This window comes from Danio rerio, chromosome 12 (assembly GCF_052040795.2).
Source record: "Danio rerio strain M-AB ecotype USA chromosome 12, GRCz13ab, whole genome shotgun sequence".
Classification (NCBI taxonomy): domain Eukaryota; kingdom Metazoa; phylum Chordata; class Actinopteri; order Cypriniformes; family Danionidae; genus Danio; species Danio rerio.
In genome coordinates this window covers 1,140,001-1,157,877 of record NC_141032.1, presented here as the reverse complement: position 1 = coordinate 1,157,877, position 17,877 = coordinate 1,140,001, and the positions used below count along the sequence as shown (strand labels likewise).

The 17,877-nt window shown below is 34.5% G+C and overlaps 2 protein-coding genes across 4 annotated transcripts in view; both read left to right on the top strand.

Annotated features, from left to right (window-relative positions):
* The first annotated feature begins 2,062 nt into the window (after window positions 1-2,062).
* On the top strand, window positions 2,063-9,330 carry kdelr2b (KDEL endoplasmic reticulum protein retention receptor 2b). Of its 3 annotated transcripts, none has more exons than XR_015503282.1 (5): window positions 2,063-2,285; window positions 3,756-3,856; window positions 5,354-6,754; window positions 6,798-7,350; window positions 8,743-9,330. XR_015503282.1 is itself a non-coding variant. In XM_087274677.1 (5 exons), exons 3-5 carry the CDS (start codon window positions 5,303-5,305, stop codon window positions 8,775-8,777), a joined length of 498 nt encoding a protein of 165 aa, XP_087130803.1. In that variant the 5' UTR covers window positions 2,063-2,285; window positions 3,756-3,931; window positions 3,977-5,302; the 3' UTR covers window positions 8,778-9,330. The 3 variants fall into 3 exon arrangements, 2 of the variants coding, with proteins under 2 accessions (XP_087130803.1, NP_997860.1); XM_087274677.1 differs by having other exon boundaries at window positions 3,756-3,931; window positions 3,977-5,512; window positions 7,098-7,350; NM_212695.1 differs by having other exon boundaries at window positions 2,100-2,285; window positions 5,354-5,512; window positions 7,098-7,350; window positions 8,743-9,326.
* A 2,823-nt stretch (window positions 9,331-12,153) lies between these two features.
* Window positions 12,154-17,877, top strand: part of daglb (diacylglycerol lipase, beta) — a 16,328-nt gene continuing 10,604 nt past the window's right edge. Inside the window, exons 1-5 of the mRNA XM_087275563.1 lie at window positions 12,154-12,446; window positions 15,174-15,325; window positions 15,480-15,654; window positions 15,956-16,205; window positions 17,426-17,548. Coding sequence (XP_087131689.1) covers window positions 12,352-12,446; window positions 15,174-15,325; window positions 15,480-15,654; window positions 15,956-16,205; window positions 17,426-17,548 — 795 coding nt within the window. The 5' untranslated portion in view covers window positions 12,154-12,351. The remainder of the gene's footprint in view (window positions 12,447-15,173; window positions 15,326-15,479; window positions 15,655-15,955; window positions 16,206-17,425; window positions 17,549-17,877) is intronic.

Here is a 17,877-nt window from a genome sequence, read left to right as displayed (position 1 = left end):
TATATATAGTCTGTTTAAAGAAATTAAATATTGCACAAATAATAGACATAAACGTATTTAAATATGAAGATTTATTTATGTATTTGAAGGAATAAACTGGGTGAAAAAAACATGTATTTAACATATAAATGAATACATTCACAGACATTTTGTTAAAGAAACATTATTTTGTTTAAACGATTTCTCTTTTTTATTCTTCATTATATAGTTTATTTACTAATTTAAGTTTTTATGTTTATCTGTTTTGATTTATCTTCTCACCAAGGCTGTTTATTTGATCACAAATAGAGTAAATAAATAGTAATGTGTACACGTAAAATAAATCTAAATATTTTAGCCATGTGAATATACTGTAAATGTTATTTATACCTCGTGATTTCAGTCTTCATTATCACGTGATCCTTCAGAAATCATTTTAATATGGTTAATATATCAATAACGTTGAAAACAGTTGTGGAAATCGCTGACATTCAAACGTTAAGGGTAAGTAACGAGACACAATTAACATCACAATACGTTCTATTCATCAACATATGTACATGGTTTAGTCGGTGGAGTTGCTTTAGGGGTGTTTAAATAAGAGTTGTAGCCAAACTTACAGATCCTCATGAGCAGGATCAGCAAACTTCACACCCTTCAAAACTCAAAACAGAAATGCAGAATACAAGAGGAAACTCTAGAAGCTCGATGTCGTCCAGCGCGGGCGGCGATAATAATCACGTGTCATGTGATACTTTTCTTCGCGTTGTTCAGGTTGAGCCAATCGGAGTCGAGCGCGGTTACTGGTTAGAAAGCAATTTTATTAAGATGACTTACTTTTCTTTTTATTAGACTGACTTGCATTTATATGTCACATAACATGCTTGAAATTTATATATGTGACCCTGGAGCACAAAACAAGCTTCATGATGCACTGATAATATTTTAGCTATATTCAGAAATATATAAGCCTATATGCGTCAAAACCAAAAGTTCAAAACGATTATTGTCTAACATTATCACATAAAAATAATTTTCTATTATTATTTTCTGATGTCCAACTGTAAATACATCACAACTTAATTTTTTAAAACTCTCTCAACTTTATTTACAGATTATTTTTTACCTTCTTAGACTAATAGTAATATCTCCATATAGCCATATTGCTCATTTATCATAACAAATCATACATCAATGTACCTTTATTTATTCAGCTTTCTGTTGATGTGTAAATCTCAATTTAAACTTGCAAGAATGCACACTTATGACTGATTTTGTGGACCTGGGACTTGTGTACATAGTTATACTATTGGTTAGTTTATACATCCTATAGGACGTTTTGCACATTTGATTGACAAAGTCTCACAAATAATCATTTAAACACAATAAAGAACATAATGAGCACTAAAAGGGGGCCCAAGGTTGATTAAAAGCCAAATCCCATTCTTAAATATTATTTAAAGTGGATAGTTGGTGTAAATGTATTGTTAACCTCCTTGTCCAATGGGTGAGATGGAGAGTTAATAAAACAAGCTGTATTTGTATGAGGTTTAATATATATATAATTCATTATATAAGTATGTGTATATTAGTATTATGTAATAATTCATACTCTATTTTTTAAGTTGTAAATTGTCGTATTCTTAATGTGCATTGTCACTGTCAAATAAACCTGAAATATAAATGAAAAACTACTAATTTGTAGGGTAGTATTCAAATTTCATTTTTTGATTCTTAATAATTGTACTAAAAAGTTGTTTTTTTTTCATGCAAAATACACTTGACAATTGAAATGAAATTTATTTTTAAGGTTTAATTTGACCAGAAGGGCTAACAGTGTATTTAATTTTAATACAGCTATTTTTTTTAATTTAATTTAATTTAATTTAATTTAATTTAATTTAATTTAATTTAATTTAATTTAATTTAATTGTACACTCAACACTAACTCCCGTTACTTTTTTGAGCCTCCGCGCGCCCCCTACCGCACGCCCCCGCTTTATATTCCTCATCCCGGGTAGTTCTTCTCCAGTCGCAGAGCTCGGCGCTCATCATCCCGCATCAGCCAACCGTAGCCCGGCGTCAGTGTTGGCCACGTCCGCGGGCCACGTCGCTTTTCTCGCCATCTTTCAGTCGGGAAATCCGTGTATTATTGCGCTTTTTCGGGGATCAGCAGCTCCTTGAGGCGCGTTCACCACAACCGAGCCACAGAACCATGAATCTGTTCAGACTGACCGGAGATCTGTCGCATTTAGCGGCCATCATCATCCTCCTGCTGAAGATCTGGAAGAGCAGATCCTGTGCAGGTGATTTCAGTCACTCCTCCACTCATAACACCCAATTTAACACTCTTGTTACTAGTGAAAATGCAGCATTCAGTTTCTTTTGGCGGGTTTCATTTGTTTACGTGCTAAAAATACAGTTGGTGTTTCAAAACTAAGCTTAATTTGAGGTTTCCACAGTCATTACTGAGGTAAAGTTGGTTTTACATTCGTACATTCGTTCATTCCAACAGTGCTTATAATGTTTATCACGCTACTTTTAATACTAAGTCATGTAAATATGACTTTAAAACAACATTAGCACTGTTTAACTGACTGAACAATGTTTAATAGTTGTTAGCTGCTAATGTGATATCCCTTACTGGAGTTTTGCACCTCTAATCATAGTTTTACCACTGAGGTAAACTGAGGTCATACAAATGTAAGTCAATATATGTTTACTGTTTTACTAGGTTAATTTTAGGCTATTTTACTAACTTTAAAGGTTAATTGTAGTACGGGGATACACACTCGTGCACTGCTTAGGGGTAATTTTAAGTGTATGTGTGCTTTGCTATAAGGTTAGCGAAAGTTTGTGTGTCTGATATGTTTATTTAGGCTCATTCTCCAATGCTAGGCCTCATTTAAATGATTCCTGAGCTTTTTAATGCATGTTTTGAACTAACTAAAGGCCTGTCAATCAGCTTCTTCCCTTTGGAGCTTTGCACTGGGCTGGTTATCTGCTGGTAGATGACTAACTTTTAGTGACTTCATTCATTCTGATTGATTAATGCGTTACTCTGACCTCTGACGTGGCGGCAGGATCTCATTAACATATATTGACGCTCATTATAATGACTTAAAGGGCAGCTAATATGCAAAACTCGCTTTTATATGGGGTTTAACCCCAGTTGTGTGTTAGATATTTGTGAATATCTCCAGCCTCTAAGTGGTAAACATGAATTAATCTATTGTTTATGATCAGACTTGATGAATGAAACACTTCGATTGATGTTCTCCCTTTCTGTGTGTCATCAGAGGGGGAAAGCCCCGCCCACTAGTGCCCATCTCTCCCTCATTACCATAAACAGCAGCCCTGAGTGAGAAGCAGCCGCCTGTCCATTAGTCATTAGTGTTTAAGCTGCTGAAAATAATGCCAGCATAGACTAAGAGGATTATAGATGAGGAGTTTTAGATGAATGGCGACATAGACTGACAGAAGCCTGAAGCACATTTGCATGTGTAGCTCCGCCCTCTTTTAAAAAAAGCCTGATCTCATTTGCATTTAAAGTGACAGTCACCAAAACGCCACAATTAAGCCTGAAAGGGTCTGTTTCCGAGAGCTAGAGAACATTACTTGTGTGCTTTTTTGAGCTGAGATTGAAACACACACACACACTCTGGAGACATCAGAGACGCATCTTGTGCATAATAGGACCCCTTTAATTTTAGAGGAGCTCTTCATATTAGATGTTCAGAGACAGCTTTGTTAACATGGATCTGTTGGATTTGCAGGGATATCTGGAAAGAGTCAGATTCTCTTCGCATTGGTGTTCACCACTAGATATCTGGATCTTCTGACCTCCTTCATTTCCTTGTACAACACCAGCATGAAGGTAAAGCTCATCAGCGCGTGTGTGTGTGTGTGTGTGTGTGTGTGTGTGTGTGTGTGTGTGTGTGTGTGTGTGTGTGTGTGTGTGTGTGTGTGTGTGTGTGTGTGTGTGTGTGTGTGTGAGTCGTTGCAGAATTTGCAGGTATATTTCAGGCATTGTCCATTCATTTTGGTTAAACTTGCACGATGCACAGTTGAAGTCAGAACTATTCCACAGGAAGTGACATCGCATACGGTTTAGTCGCAGGAGTTCAAATATTTCAACGCATCCGCAGCTCAATTCGGATCCGATTTTTCCGCATACGGAGATAATCGGAACTCTACGCAACTCCCGGACTTCTCTCCATTGGAAATGAATGACTTCCTGTTTGTCGCTTGTCGTTTGTTGTGTGCAGTGGAAAGGAGGCTTTAAAGCAGGCATGTCCAAACTCGGTCCTGGAGGGCCGGTGTCCTGCAAAGTTTCAATCCCAATCAGACACACCTGTGCTGATATGCAGGGTGATATGACTGTGGCTCAAAGATGAAGATTTGGCTTATCCGCAATGTTTGCATGTGCTCATGTATTAAGTACCCATAGATATATACACTAGATATCGCATAGGGACCCTGAGCATGCGTCAATAGCGCCGCCACATTGGTACAGTGCTTCCAGGACAAATGTCATTCAACCGCACTAGTCAAGACAGTGTTATTACGTGAAAATGCGGGACTTTAGCGATGTCTACGGGTGTAGTAACGAGCAAACAAAGAAAACAAAGCACAAAGGCAGAACATTTCATAGGTAATATTAAGTTTTTTCTGTTTTTGTATGTTCTGAACTTTTGTGCTAATCAGGTCACGTTATTGATGATAACAGTCACTTACTGCATTCACCATACGGCAAAGCAGCTCCAACTCGCACTAAACACTCGTCTCATGCTAGTTTTGTTGAATAAAATCAGCAAACAATGCAAAAGAAATATGACAACTGCCGGAAACTTGTATAATTGTCGGCTAACGTTAGTGAAAGAGTCGTTCGGGGAATTCATTCACGAACGAATCGCTCCCTCCGTCAGTATGAGCAGTGAAAGCAGGAGAGGAGCTGTGTTTCAGGACATGATTAGATCAAATTTAACAGGGAGGGTGAATAGTACATTTCTGTACACACAAATACAAGCTTTTTGTCAGGAATGGCCGTGCGGTCACTGATCCATCAATGTAGAAAAGTGATGTAAAATTATAATTTTCGTAATTAGAAAAAAAATTACATACTAACATCCAGGAAAACTCCCGATCATAGATATATGTGTATATGTGTATATCTCTGGCTTTGGATGGCCACAGTCCTCCACTGCACCTTGGTTCCACATTCATTTCAAAGGAGCGCTACCCTGTAGCAAGATGGCGGCGCTATTGACGCATTCCGTTCAATAGACAACAATAGGCCACACGACATCTAGTGTATATATCTATGTTAAGTATCATAGTAAGTTTCTCTACTGTTGTTTTGTTCCTCGTGCAGGTCATCTATATCGCATGCGCCTACGCTACAGTTTACCTGATTTACGCTAAATTCAAGGCCACATATGATGGGAACCACGACACTTTCCGGGTGGAGTTTCTGGTGGTGCCGGTCGGAGGTCTGGCGTTTCTCGTCAACCACGACTTCTCTCCTCTGGAGGTGAGATGGAAAACCTGTGCTTTTCTTTACTGTTGTAGCTGTGAAATAACTCGGGTCATTCAGCGTAGTGATATGCAACTATAAAGAACTCAAAACGTGCCGGAACTACTAGCAACATGCTAATTAATACTAACATTATATTAAAAATAATTCCTACTAGAAACATGCCTGCCTAGCAACCACTCTGAACACCTTAGCAACATCGTAGCAACCATGCTAACAACATGTTAACTCCTACTAGAAACATGCTATTCAAACAAGAACCATGTTAATGTTTACAACAACTTCAAACACTCTAACCACCAGCTACAATCACTCAGTACACCCTAGCAATTGCCCAACAACACCCTAGCGACCATATAGCAATACCATTGCAACCACTTTGAACACCCTAGCTAATATGTAACAACACCCTAGTAAATGCCTAGTTACACCTTAGGAAACCCCTAGCAACCACTCAGAACACCTAAGCAACTACCTAGCAACACCATAGCAACCATGCTAGCAATATGTTAACTACTACATAAACATGCTAATTCAAACTAGAACCATGGAACCACATATTTATATTAGCAACCACTTAGCTAACCACCACCTAGCAACCACTCTGAATACCCTTGCAACTGCATAGCATCATCCAAGTAAACGCCTAGCAACAATTTAGGAACCTCCTAGCAACACCATAGCAACTATGCTAATAACATGCTAACTCCTACTAAAACATTCTAATTCATACTAGAAACATGCTAATTCAAACTAAAACCATGTCAATTTATGTTAGTAACCTCCTAGCAACCACTTAAAACACCCGAATCGCCACCTAGCAATCACTCAGACACCCTAGCAACTGCATAGCAACACCTTAGAAACCTCCTAGCACCCACTTAAAGCACCCTAACAACCACCTAGCAATCACTCAAACACCCTAGCAACCGAATAGCAACAACAAAGCAACCACTCTGAATACTTTAGCAATGGCATTGCAACACCCTAGTAATTGCCTAGCAACACCTCAGGAGCCACATAGCAACCACTCAGAATACCTAAGGAACCACCTAGCAACACCATAGCAATCATGCTAACAAAATGCTAACTCGTATGAAAAACGTGCTAATCCATAATCATGTTAATTTATGTTAACAACCTCCTAGCAACCACTCAGAACAACCTAACAAATGTACAGCAACACCATAGCAACAACTCTGAATACCCTAGCAATGGCAACGTCTTAGGAACCAACTAGCAACCACTCAGAACACCTAAGCAACCACCTAGCACCACCTAGCAATCACTCAAACACCCTAGCAACTGCATAGCAACACCTTAGGAACCTCCTAGCAACAACTTAAAATGCCATAACCACCACCTAGCAATCACTCAAACACCCTAGCAACGGCATAGCAACACCAAAGCAACCACCCTGAATACTCTAGCAATAGCATAGCAACACTCTAGTAATTGCCTAGCAACACCTTAGGAACCACCTAGCAACCATTCAGAACACCTAAGCAACCACCTAGCATCACCATAGCAACCATGCTAAGAACATGCAAGAGCGCTGCTGATGGCTTTCGTGTGTGTTCAGATCTTGTGGACGTTCTCCATCTATCTGGAGTCGGTGTCCATCCTCCCGCAGCTCTTCATGATCAGTAAGACAGGAGAAGCGGAGACCATCACCACTCATTATCTCTTCTTCTTGGGTCTGTACCGCGCGCTTTATCTCTTCAACTGGATCTGGCGCTTCTACTTCGAGGGTTTCTTCGACATGATCGCCATCGTGGCCGGCGTGGTGCAGACCATCCTCTACTGCGACTTCTTCTATCTATACGTCACCAAAGGTGAGGCTTTCAGATTGAAGCGTTTCAAGCAGAAAAACACAATAACTCATCATCTGCCAAAGAGTTAATAAAATGACCAAACCGTTGTTTATTTCAGGAGTTTTATTATATAAATTGAATTAAATTGTATTAATTTATTAATTCATTTATTTTTTTATATTTGTAATATATATAAATATATTTTAATTCTATTTATTTTATTTGTATTTATTGTATATATTTATTGGTTTATTATTTTATTTATTTATTTTTAATTAATTATTTTTTATTTTTATTTTTTATTGATTTTAATTATTTATTTATAGATTTTATTTATTCGTTTATTTTTAATAATAAAAAATATTTATTTTATTTATTCATTTATTTAGTTGTTATTTTTTAACTAATTACCGATCATAATAGTGTTGTTAAATGATTAAATGAAAAAAAAACTTATTAGATCGAAAAAAATATTTATTTATTCATTTATTTTTATATATATATATATATATATATATATATATATATATATATATTTAAATTTTTTTGTATTTATTTTATATATTTATTGGTTTATTAATTTTAATTCATTTATTCATATGTTTATTTTTATTTTTTATTTTATTTTTCATTTATTAATTTAGTTTTTTTTACTTTTGATTTATTTTTATAGATTTTATTTATTCAATTATTTATATATATATATATATATATATATATATATATATATATATATATATATATATTTTTTTTTTTATTATTATTCTATTTATTTTATTTGTATTTATTTTATATATTTATTGGTTTATTAATTTTAATTTATTTATTCATGTTTATTTATATATATATATATATATTTTTTAATTTATTAATTAATTAATTTTTTTTCAGATTTATTTTTATAGATTTTATTTATTTATTTAGATTTTATTTATTAATTTATAAATATATATATATATATATATATATATATATATATATATATATATATATATATATATATAGTTTTTGTTTTTTAATTCTATTTATTTTATATATTTATTGTTTTTTTAATTTTAATTTTATTTATTTTATTTTTATTGATTTATTGTATTTGACTTTATTTATAGATTTTATTTATTCATTTATTTTTAATAAAAAAAATATTTAATTTATTTATCTATTTATTTATTTGTTATTTTTAACTAATTACCAAGCAATTAATAGTGTTGTTAAATAATTAAATGAAAAAAACTTTTTAGATCGAAAAATATTTTAATTTATTTATTCATTTATTTTTATTTATTTATTATTATTTTTATTTATTTTTTTGAGAGGTGCACAACATTAGGATCACAATCTAAGCAGCTAATTCTATCCTAGTAGATGTTGATCTGCTGTAAATGATGCATTTCTCTTTGTTTTTATTGTCAGTGTTGAAAGGCAAAAAGCTGAGTCTGCCGGCGTAAGAGAGAAGTCAATCAGGCTGGCGGTGCGGTGTGGGACGCGGGACCCCGAAAACCAGGACGAAGCCTGAGACGGAGGAAGAACCAGCAGATCCAGAGCTGGAACATCTGCAGGCCCCAACACAGAGTCCTGCTTTATGCCTCTCGCCCTACCCTTTTTTATTATTCTGTATAAAAGAAAATGTTTTCTACATGAACCGTGTGCTGCGATTGGACCGACGGCGTTGTTAGGGACTGATTCTTCTACTGATTTTGTTTAAGAGTATTTCGGAAAAGATTAAAGGAGCGTTTGTTGCTCTGTTGGAGAAAAGTGAATGGGGGAAACAGAAGTTTTGACCTCAATTTCTTAATGTTTTTGTTGAAGACGCTCAGTTCTGCTTGTTTAATTAGGGTCGAACAGCACAATCTTGATGCCATGAAAGATGCAAAGTATGAAATTTGTACACATATTAGGAATTATGCCACTGTCTGTCGGCGTACAGTATTGACACTGCCTTTATCACTGTAAACCGCTTCTGAAGAACCAAAAAATAAACCAAACCAACGTTCTCACTCATTATTATTACTATTATTATTATTATTATGCTGCAGTTTATTTTAAGGGTTGGTTAAATCTTCATTTAGTTTGCTTTGAGCCTTTTTGGTCCATTTTTTTTTATTTTTTTTATTATTGTTGAAGGAATTTTTTTTCATACAATAAAACAATTAATGGTCGCCTCACAGCAAGAAGGTCTCTGGTTCGAGTCCCGGCTGGGTCAGTTGGCATTTCTGTGTGGAGTTTGCATGTTCTCCCTGTGTTGGTGTGGGTTTCCTCCGGGTGCTCCGGTTTCCCCCACAGTCCAAACACATGCGGTATAGAGGAATTGGGTAGGCTAAATTGTCCGTAGTGTATGAGTGTGATTGAGTGTGTGTGAATGTTTCCCAGTACTGAGTTGCAGCTGGAAGGGCATCCGCTGCATAAAACATATGCTGGATAAGATGGTGGTTCATTCCACTGTAGCGACCCCGGATTTAATAAAGAGACTAAGCTGAAAAGAAAAAGAATGAATGAATGAATAATTGATTATTATCATTAATATTAATATTATTATTGTTAATAGTAATAAAAGCAACAATGAGTAATAAATAATTTTGAAGCTACATGCAGTAAGTAATAAATATTTAATAAATATGTATTTAACAATTTAATTTTGTTTTAAATATTTAATAAATGCCACCTTGATGAACTTTATACTTTTAATAAATTTTTTAAATAAAATTAATAATAAAAAAATAAATAAACTGACCCCAAACATTTGACCGGTTGTGTAGATCAGTGGGTGGCTTTAATAAAATAATTGAATGTGCGTGTTGAATATAATAGACGTTTGTTGATAGGCGGTGCTTTTGTTAAAACCTCTTCTTTGTCGGTCGCAAATCTGTTTAAGCGCATTTAAGGGCAGCGCATATATTAGCCTTACCCTGGAGTTTGTTCACCCTCCACCTATGGGCGGGGTATATTCAGCTCCCCTCTTTTTAACTAACAGCCAATAGCTGTTGTTTTGTCAACACTCAGCTTGAGCACATCAAATTAAAAAGCCAATGAGAAGAAAGGGGCGGGGCATTTCAGACACCTGAGAGCATTTGATTCGTCAGAAGATTCGATGAGAAACTGCAGTATGAGGTGACGTCAAAAATATCCATTCTGGTCATACCTGGCAACCCTCCTGTTTTACCCGGGAGTCTCCTGTATTTCCAACCCATCTCCCGCCACCCTCCCGTTTTGTTATTTATCCCGAAAAACTTCCGTAATTTCAACCACCCCCTCGCAGTCCTCAGCAATTTGGTACGGTCTGTGAAACCCCCGGGTTGCCAACATTGGTAAATGGTATATCGGATCCAATATATTGGTATATATTGAGTCTGATCGCAGCGGCGGCCCGAAACATGCTTCATAGTAGTTACAATCACCACCATACACCTAGTTCACAACAATGTTACTCAGACACCTCACCTCCAACCCCGGTCTCCCGGATTTTCAGGTACAAATGTTGGCAGGTATGATTTAGACAGAAGAGATCAACTTCAAACAGGTTTATATTTAATAAATGTGATTTTTGTCACTGTTTTTGGAGCACACTAGATTGTAGACATCCTTAAATCTAATATACTGATACTAACATCTAAAAAAAGTCATTTAATTTCACTGGAGCTTTTGATAATACTGCTGGTTTTTAATTACACCACAATTTGATCACAATTATCACTTTATTTTGCTATCAGGGGTTTTGAATTGGCTTTTGCATGGGGACTCAAGGGTTTTCTTGGGAAACAAAGGTTGTTTGGAGAATAATACACAGCGATGCTCTATAGTATTTGGTAAAATAGACCTTATATTTGTAGAAAACTACAGTATTGGGTCATTTGTTTATATTACTGTAATGAATGTGTTACCATAGCAACTGAATCACCACAACAGATTGATTATAGCTCTTTACTGTCCAAAAACACTACATATTTACTATAAATAACAGTAATATTTGATCATTTCAGCTATAATGGTAGACTAATTACCTCTGACAAACGCAGAGCACTTAGTTTTTTAGTGAATAAAATGTTTATCAGAGCTAAAGCGAGTGTCTGGTGGTTTTAACGTTAGTGCCCACATGATGAAATATTCTAATTATTTTAATTTACAGGTTCATTGTCCAATTGTGTATGTGCCTTGCTTAATATTTGCTATATTATATTTGTCAGTGCCATTATATATGTATATTCTGAACAGTAAAATTAATAAATAAATAAAATTACGGCTGACCAGTGGGAGCTAGTGTCATCTCAAATGTGTCCGGGTAAAGTCTAGAAGGGATACAGCTGCGGCCCGAAGTTTCGGTAAACAGTAGATGTTATCAAAATACAATTAATGAGTAATTTAATAAATAATATCAATAATACTCGGTATAATTACTGTTTTGCATTACTGTGAGGGTTGGTGTAGAGGTAGACGACAATAAATTGTCATTTAATGAGCAATTTAATAAATAATGTGAATAATATCTTGTATCATTACTGTTTTAGATTGTTTTAGGTTGTGGTGGGCGTTAATAAAATACAATTTAATCCGTAATTCAATTAATAATTCTCGGTTTATTTACTGTTTTACTTTATTTTAAGGAGGGGTACGCGATAATACAATTTATAAGTATAATTAATTAATTAATAAGTAGGTCAGTTAGTAATCCTCGTTATAATGACTGTTTTAATTTAGTGTGAGAGGTAGATTTAGAGTTGGGGAAGGGGTAGACGTTAATAAAATACAATTAATGAGTAATTTAACTGCTGCTCTCGGAACTGTTGTGCTACCGAAACGTCTACTCACGGACACATTTGGTTGCTACACAGAAAAGGGAAAACAACAAACCCAAGCAGCTGCGGTTTGTCCTGTCAGATGTCAGTGAGCGATGCTAATGATACTTTCCCCCATGTCGTAATATTATAATCCGGAAATGGAGCGCAGGGTGGCGGGGAGATGGGCTTCAGGACGCCGCTGACCGGGAGTGTGTGCGGATTGTGATCATCTTTATCTTCATCTGTCGGGATGCCCGGACTGCTGGTGTTCGGGCGCCGGTGGCGGATCGCCAGTGATGATCTGGTGTTTCCCGGAGCCTTTGAGCTGTTTATCCGGGCTGTGTGGTGAGATTGAGATCAAAGTTCAGCTTATTTATCTTATTTATGGCCTTTATTTGCAATCAATGTCCAGCTGTTGTGACATACTGTAGCGTTACCAGACATACGCCGATATTCGGTCATTCGATATATCGTGAAATCGAACATTCACAATATTGACATCGTTTGGACTTCAAAATACCGCGATTAATTATCATTTAAACTTTTAAGAATACTGGGATTGTTGTATTTACAGTGTTTTTTCATAATGCTCCGATTGATATCCTGCTGTTGTGATGTACTTTATCGTTACTCTGTAATTCGACATATCGGCATAACGAAAATTCACAATATTGATATCGTGGGGACTTCAAAATACTGCAAACAATTATTATTTAAACTTTTAAGAATGTCGAGATTGTTGTATTTGTGGTTGTTCATTATAGCAATAAATGCTGCAATTGAAATTCAGCTGTCGTGACATACTTACGGTAATTCGATATATCGTGATAATGCACATTCACAATATTGATATCGTGGGGCTTTTAAAAAAGTGCCAATAATTATTATTTGAACTTTTAGACATATTGAGATTGTTGTATTTACAGCTGTTGTTCATAATTTTGCGATTGATATTCTGCTGTTGTGACATACTGTAGCGTTACTACACATAAGCTGACCTTCACTAATTTGATATATCGTGATAATGACATTAACAATTTTGATGTCATGGACACTTCAAAAATGCAATTTATTATAAAACTGAAACATTTTCACGATAGTTTTCAATCATTGACATTTTTTCACATGAATCTATGACATTGTTAGTAAAGTTTGTACAGTAAATCTGTTGACATCAGTTATTGTAAGTAAAGTCAATGTAATGACGCCTACAAAAAAGCTTTTATTAATCTAAGCTGATGTTATTTTTTTAGCTAATGGCTAATTTTGTATATAGCAATCAATACCAACAAGAAAATCTGATTCTGGGAGAAGCCTAGGAGGTTCTGGTATCAGAGTTCACCTTATTTCTCAACTTTATGGCCTTAATGTGTGAGTGATATCCTGCTATTGTGATATACTGCACTGACTGATCCCTCGTGATAATTAGAGCCAGACAGAATGCACAGTTTTAATAATAATAATAATAATAAATGTTCTTCCTGGTTGTCGAATCATCATATTACACATATTTCTGAAGGATCATGTTACAGTAAATTTGCAGTAATGAGGATGAAAATTCAGGATTAAATCTTAGTCAAAAATAACATTTTAACCTCCATTTAATAAGAAAATAGCTGTAATAATATTTCACAAATTTGGCAATTTTTCTGTATTTTTGATTCAATGAATGCAGATTTGGTGAGCAAAATAAGCTTATTTTAACACATTAATACATTTACTTATCCCAAATGTTTATATATATAATATTTTTATAAAATGTTTATATTCATTCATTTTCCTTTGGCTTAGTCCCTTTATTAATCAGGGGTCGCCATGGCGGAATGAACCGACAACTTATCCAGCATATCTTTTACACAGTAAATACCCTTCCAGCTGCAACCCAACATTGGGGAAACACCCATACACTCTTGCATTCACCACATACTCTACGGTTAATTTGAGCTTACCCAATTCCCCTATAGCGCATGTGACTGTGGGGGAAACCGGAGCACCCGGAGGAAACCCACGCCAACACGGGGAGAACATGCAAACTCCACAATGAAACGCCAACTGACCCAGCTGGCACTCGAACCAGAGACCTTCTTGCTGTGAGGCGACCATTACAAAAAAAGAAACTAACGTTAATTGTTTTATTGTATGTAAAAAAAATAATAATTCCTTCAACAATAATTTAAAAAATGGACCAAAAAAGGCTCAAAGCAAACTAAATGAAGATTTAACCAACCCTTAAAATAAACTGCATAAAAATAATAACACAAGGAGAACATGCAAACTCCACACAGAAACGCCAACTGACCAAGCCGGGGCGCGAACCAGCGACCTTTTTGCTGCAAGGCAAACATGCTACCCACTGCGCTACTGTTACGCCAACGTTTATATATTATAAATATATATATATATATATATTATTTGGCAATGGTGATGAGAAATTTGCAGTTTTTATTTGAATAATTGTCTGTAAAAGGTGTTCTCGTTTAATCTGAGAATTATTAATCATCAACATTTTTGAAATGACTGCAATTTAATGCAGTTTCTCACAAATTAACAAAAACCGTCCAAGTTTATGATGCCTACAAGACATAATTCCTACCGTGAAACAACATGCATTTCATTTCAAATAAAATAAATGAATGACTCAAGATCCTTAAACTAAATGACACGAAATATTATAAGTTGTGCAAATAATAATAATATGAAAAATTAAATAATTTGGATTTTAATGATCTTAAATATTTTAATTAAAATTAATTTCCTTCTCAAAAGGATCATGAATTATGAGGAATACAATTTTACATAAACATCCAGCCCTAAGAATGCAATATTTCACTATTACAGACATTTCTGTGATAATGTTCTGCTGTATTTTATTGACATGTCTTGTGTTGTTTTTGCATCGTTTACCTTCTAGTTGTGTTTTATAATTAGTTTATACTAGTGTAAAGCACTTTGGTCCACCTTGGTTGTATTAAGGTGCTTTATAAATAAAGCTTGAGTGATTGACTGATATTATTCCAGAGCCCTGTACAGATGTAAACAGTCTAGTTTTGTCCTGCTTTTTTTATTTTTTAGGTGGATCGTGACTTTAGTGGTTTACACGAACCATAAGGGCAGCTTCGACTGTAAGGGTGGAGCATATCTGCAGTACTACCTGCTGGTTCTTCTGGTTCTGCTGGCTGTCATCATCTTGACTCTCTGTGCCATCGTTTATGTCAGCGCTCAAGGTGTGTGTGCTTCACCCTGCAAACCTCACATGCTTTCTTTATCCGTCAAGCATCATTCGCTTTGAAATAATATTATTGAGCTTACCCTAATGGCAAATCACTGTATTTACACGTCAGTCCTTGAGGTTTAATGCACAGGAATGATGTGTTTCAGGAACCATAATGAATCAGGGTCCTCGGCGCTCCATGCCGCTCCTGGTGTACCTGCGAGCCGTCCTGTATTTCCCAGAATTCGTTTGGGCATGTCTGGGGGCCGTCTGGGTTTCTGACAACAGCTCCGGATGCCAGCCAGAGGAGGTTGGGGCCGTCATTGGGGCTGTGGTGTCCAGGTGAGGGACATACTGGCAATTTGATTAAAAAATACAGTAATTAATAAACATTTCTGGCTAGTATGAATTGATTGTAGTCACTAGTTAAGACATATATGATGTTTATGACCACAAACAGGTGTGAATAATTATTAAATAGCATTTTTAGGGGGTGAACTGTGTCTTTAAAGTGGCTAAATTAGAGCAAAATATCTTGGTTAATGCTCTATTGGCATCAAAGCTCTATTGGTTGCTGTGTTCAATATCAGCAAGATGTCTAATAAGTGTGTAGTTTCTGATGGTGTGTGTTGTGTATACTCAGCTGGGTCATCCTGCTGGCGATGGCCGTGGGTGTGCTGGTGGTGTTTGACCCATTGGGTAGTCCTGGGCCGAGTCGGGGTCTTCGTGATCTTCAGAGCAGTGAATCGTCTCAGCTCTTCTCCTCAGCTCAGTCTGTGGCGTCTCGAGTGTGGGAGAACCGGCTGAGGCTGCTGTGCTGCTGTCTGCCTCAGGATGATAACCACCGCGCAGCTTTCTCCAGCATCGCACAGCTCGTCAGCGGATTCTTCATGGTCGGAGAAATAACTATATGCTTTTCTCGTTCATTCATTTGTTTGTTTCATGTAATTTATTTGTTAATTTTAATTAATTAATTAATTTGTTTAATTCATTTTATTATTATTATTTTTAAAAATTGTTCTTATTTATTAATAATTGAATTATTATTATTAATATTATTATTATTATTATTAGTAGTAGTAGTAGTAGTAGTATTATAATTAATTTTTAATTTTATTTATTTTTTATTGATGAATTTAGTTAATTTTTCATATTATTATTATTATTTATTATCTCTTACATTTTTAGTATTATTTATTAATTATTTTATTATTATTATTATTATTATTGTAATTAAATATTATTTTATTTATGAATTTATTTAATTGTAATATGATTATTGTTTATTTATTTGATTATTATTCTTATTATAATTACTATTTTCTCTTACGTTTGTATTATTTTTGTTAATTAATTTCGTTGTTATTGTTATTATTAATATTACTACTATAATATATTTAAATTTAATTAATTTTTTATTTATGAATTTTGTCAATTGTAATAATATTTTATTATTAATATTATTCAATATTTTCTCTACCATTTTAATATTATGTATTAATAAATTTCATTATTATTACTATTATAATTTATATTTTATTTTAATTATTTTTATTTATGAATTTGGTAAATTGTAATTTTATTATTTATTTTATTATTATTATTATTATTAAATTTTCTCTTACATTTTATTTCAATCATATTATTAATTCATTTAATTATTACTATTATACTTTATTTTAATTTAGTTTTTTATTTATAAATTTATTTAATGGTACTATTATTATTGTTTATTATTATTTTCTCTTACATTTGTATTATTATTTATTAATTTATTTCATCGTCATCCTTATTATTATTATTATTATTATTATTATAATGACTATTATGATTTATTTTAATATGTTTTTTAATTTATGAATTTAGTTAATTGTAATAATATTACTATTTATGTTACTATTATTATTATCATTATAATTTTTTCATTGTTTGTTGTTCAAACTAAACGCTATTAGCTGTTTTTTTTTAGAAAGGGGAGGAGCTACTCTATGCCCCACCCTCTTTTCGTATTGAAGTTGAGATTACCCCAAACATCGAATAAAAACGCGCATTTCAAAGCACTTCACGAGACCTTTAATGTAATCTAATCTCTCTCTCTCTCACTGGTTTTCAGGACACAGATCTGGTTCCCAGTGATATCGCTGCTGGTCTCGCTCTTCTGCATCAGGAACAGGACAAGATGGAGCAGTGCAGAGACCCGGATGAAGTGCTGACACACAGTCCGTCCTCTCCCATAGTGAGTCTACAGTCTCAGCTCTATTACTGACTTTATTACTTACTGACAGCTCCTTTATATGATTAGCACTGCTTGTGTGTATCGCCTCTTCTTGTTGTGTCACAGAATGCCTCCATATCTTGATCATAATGATATAATATTTCACTAGGAATATAAATATATTCGCTTATATGCAATGTTCAGCACAACATAGGAGTTTTACATTCATATTTCCTCCAGGATGCCTTACAATAATATATTTGTAATATATCTAACAAAAAAACTGAAGATCACAGTCCAAACATTAGCACGTCCAAATTAATATGTAGGGGGAAAATATTAAATACAAT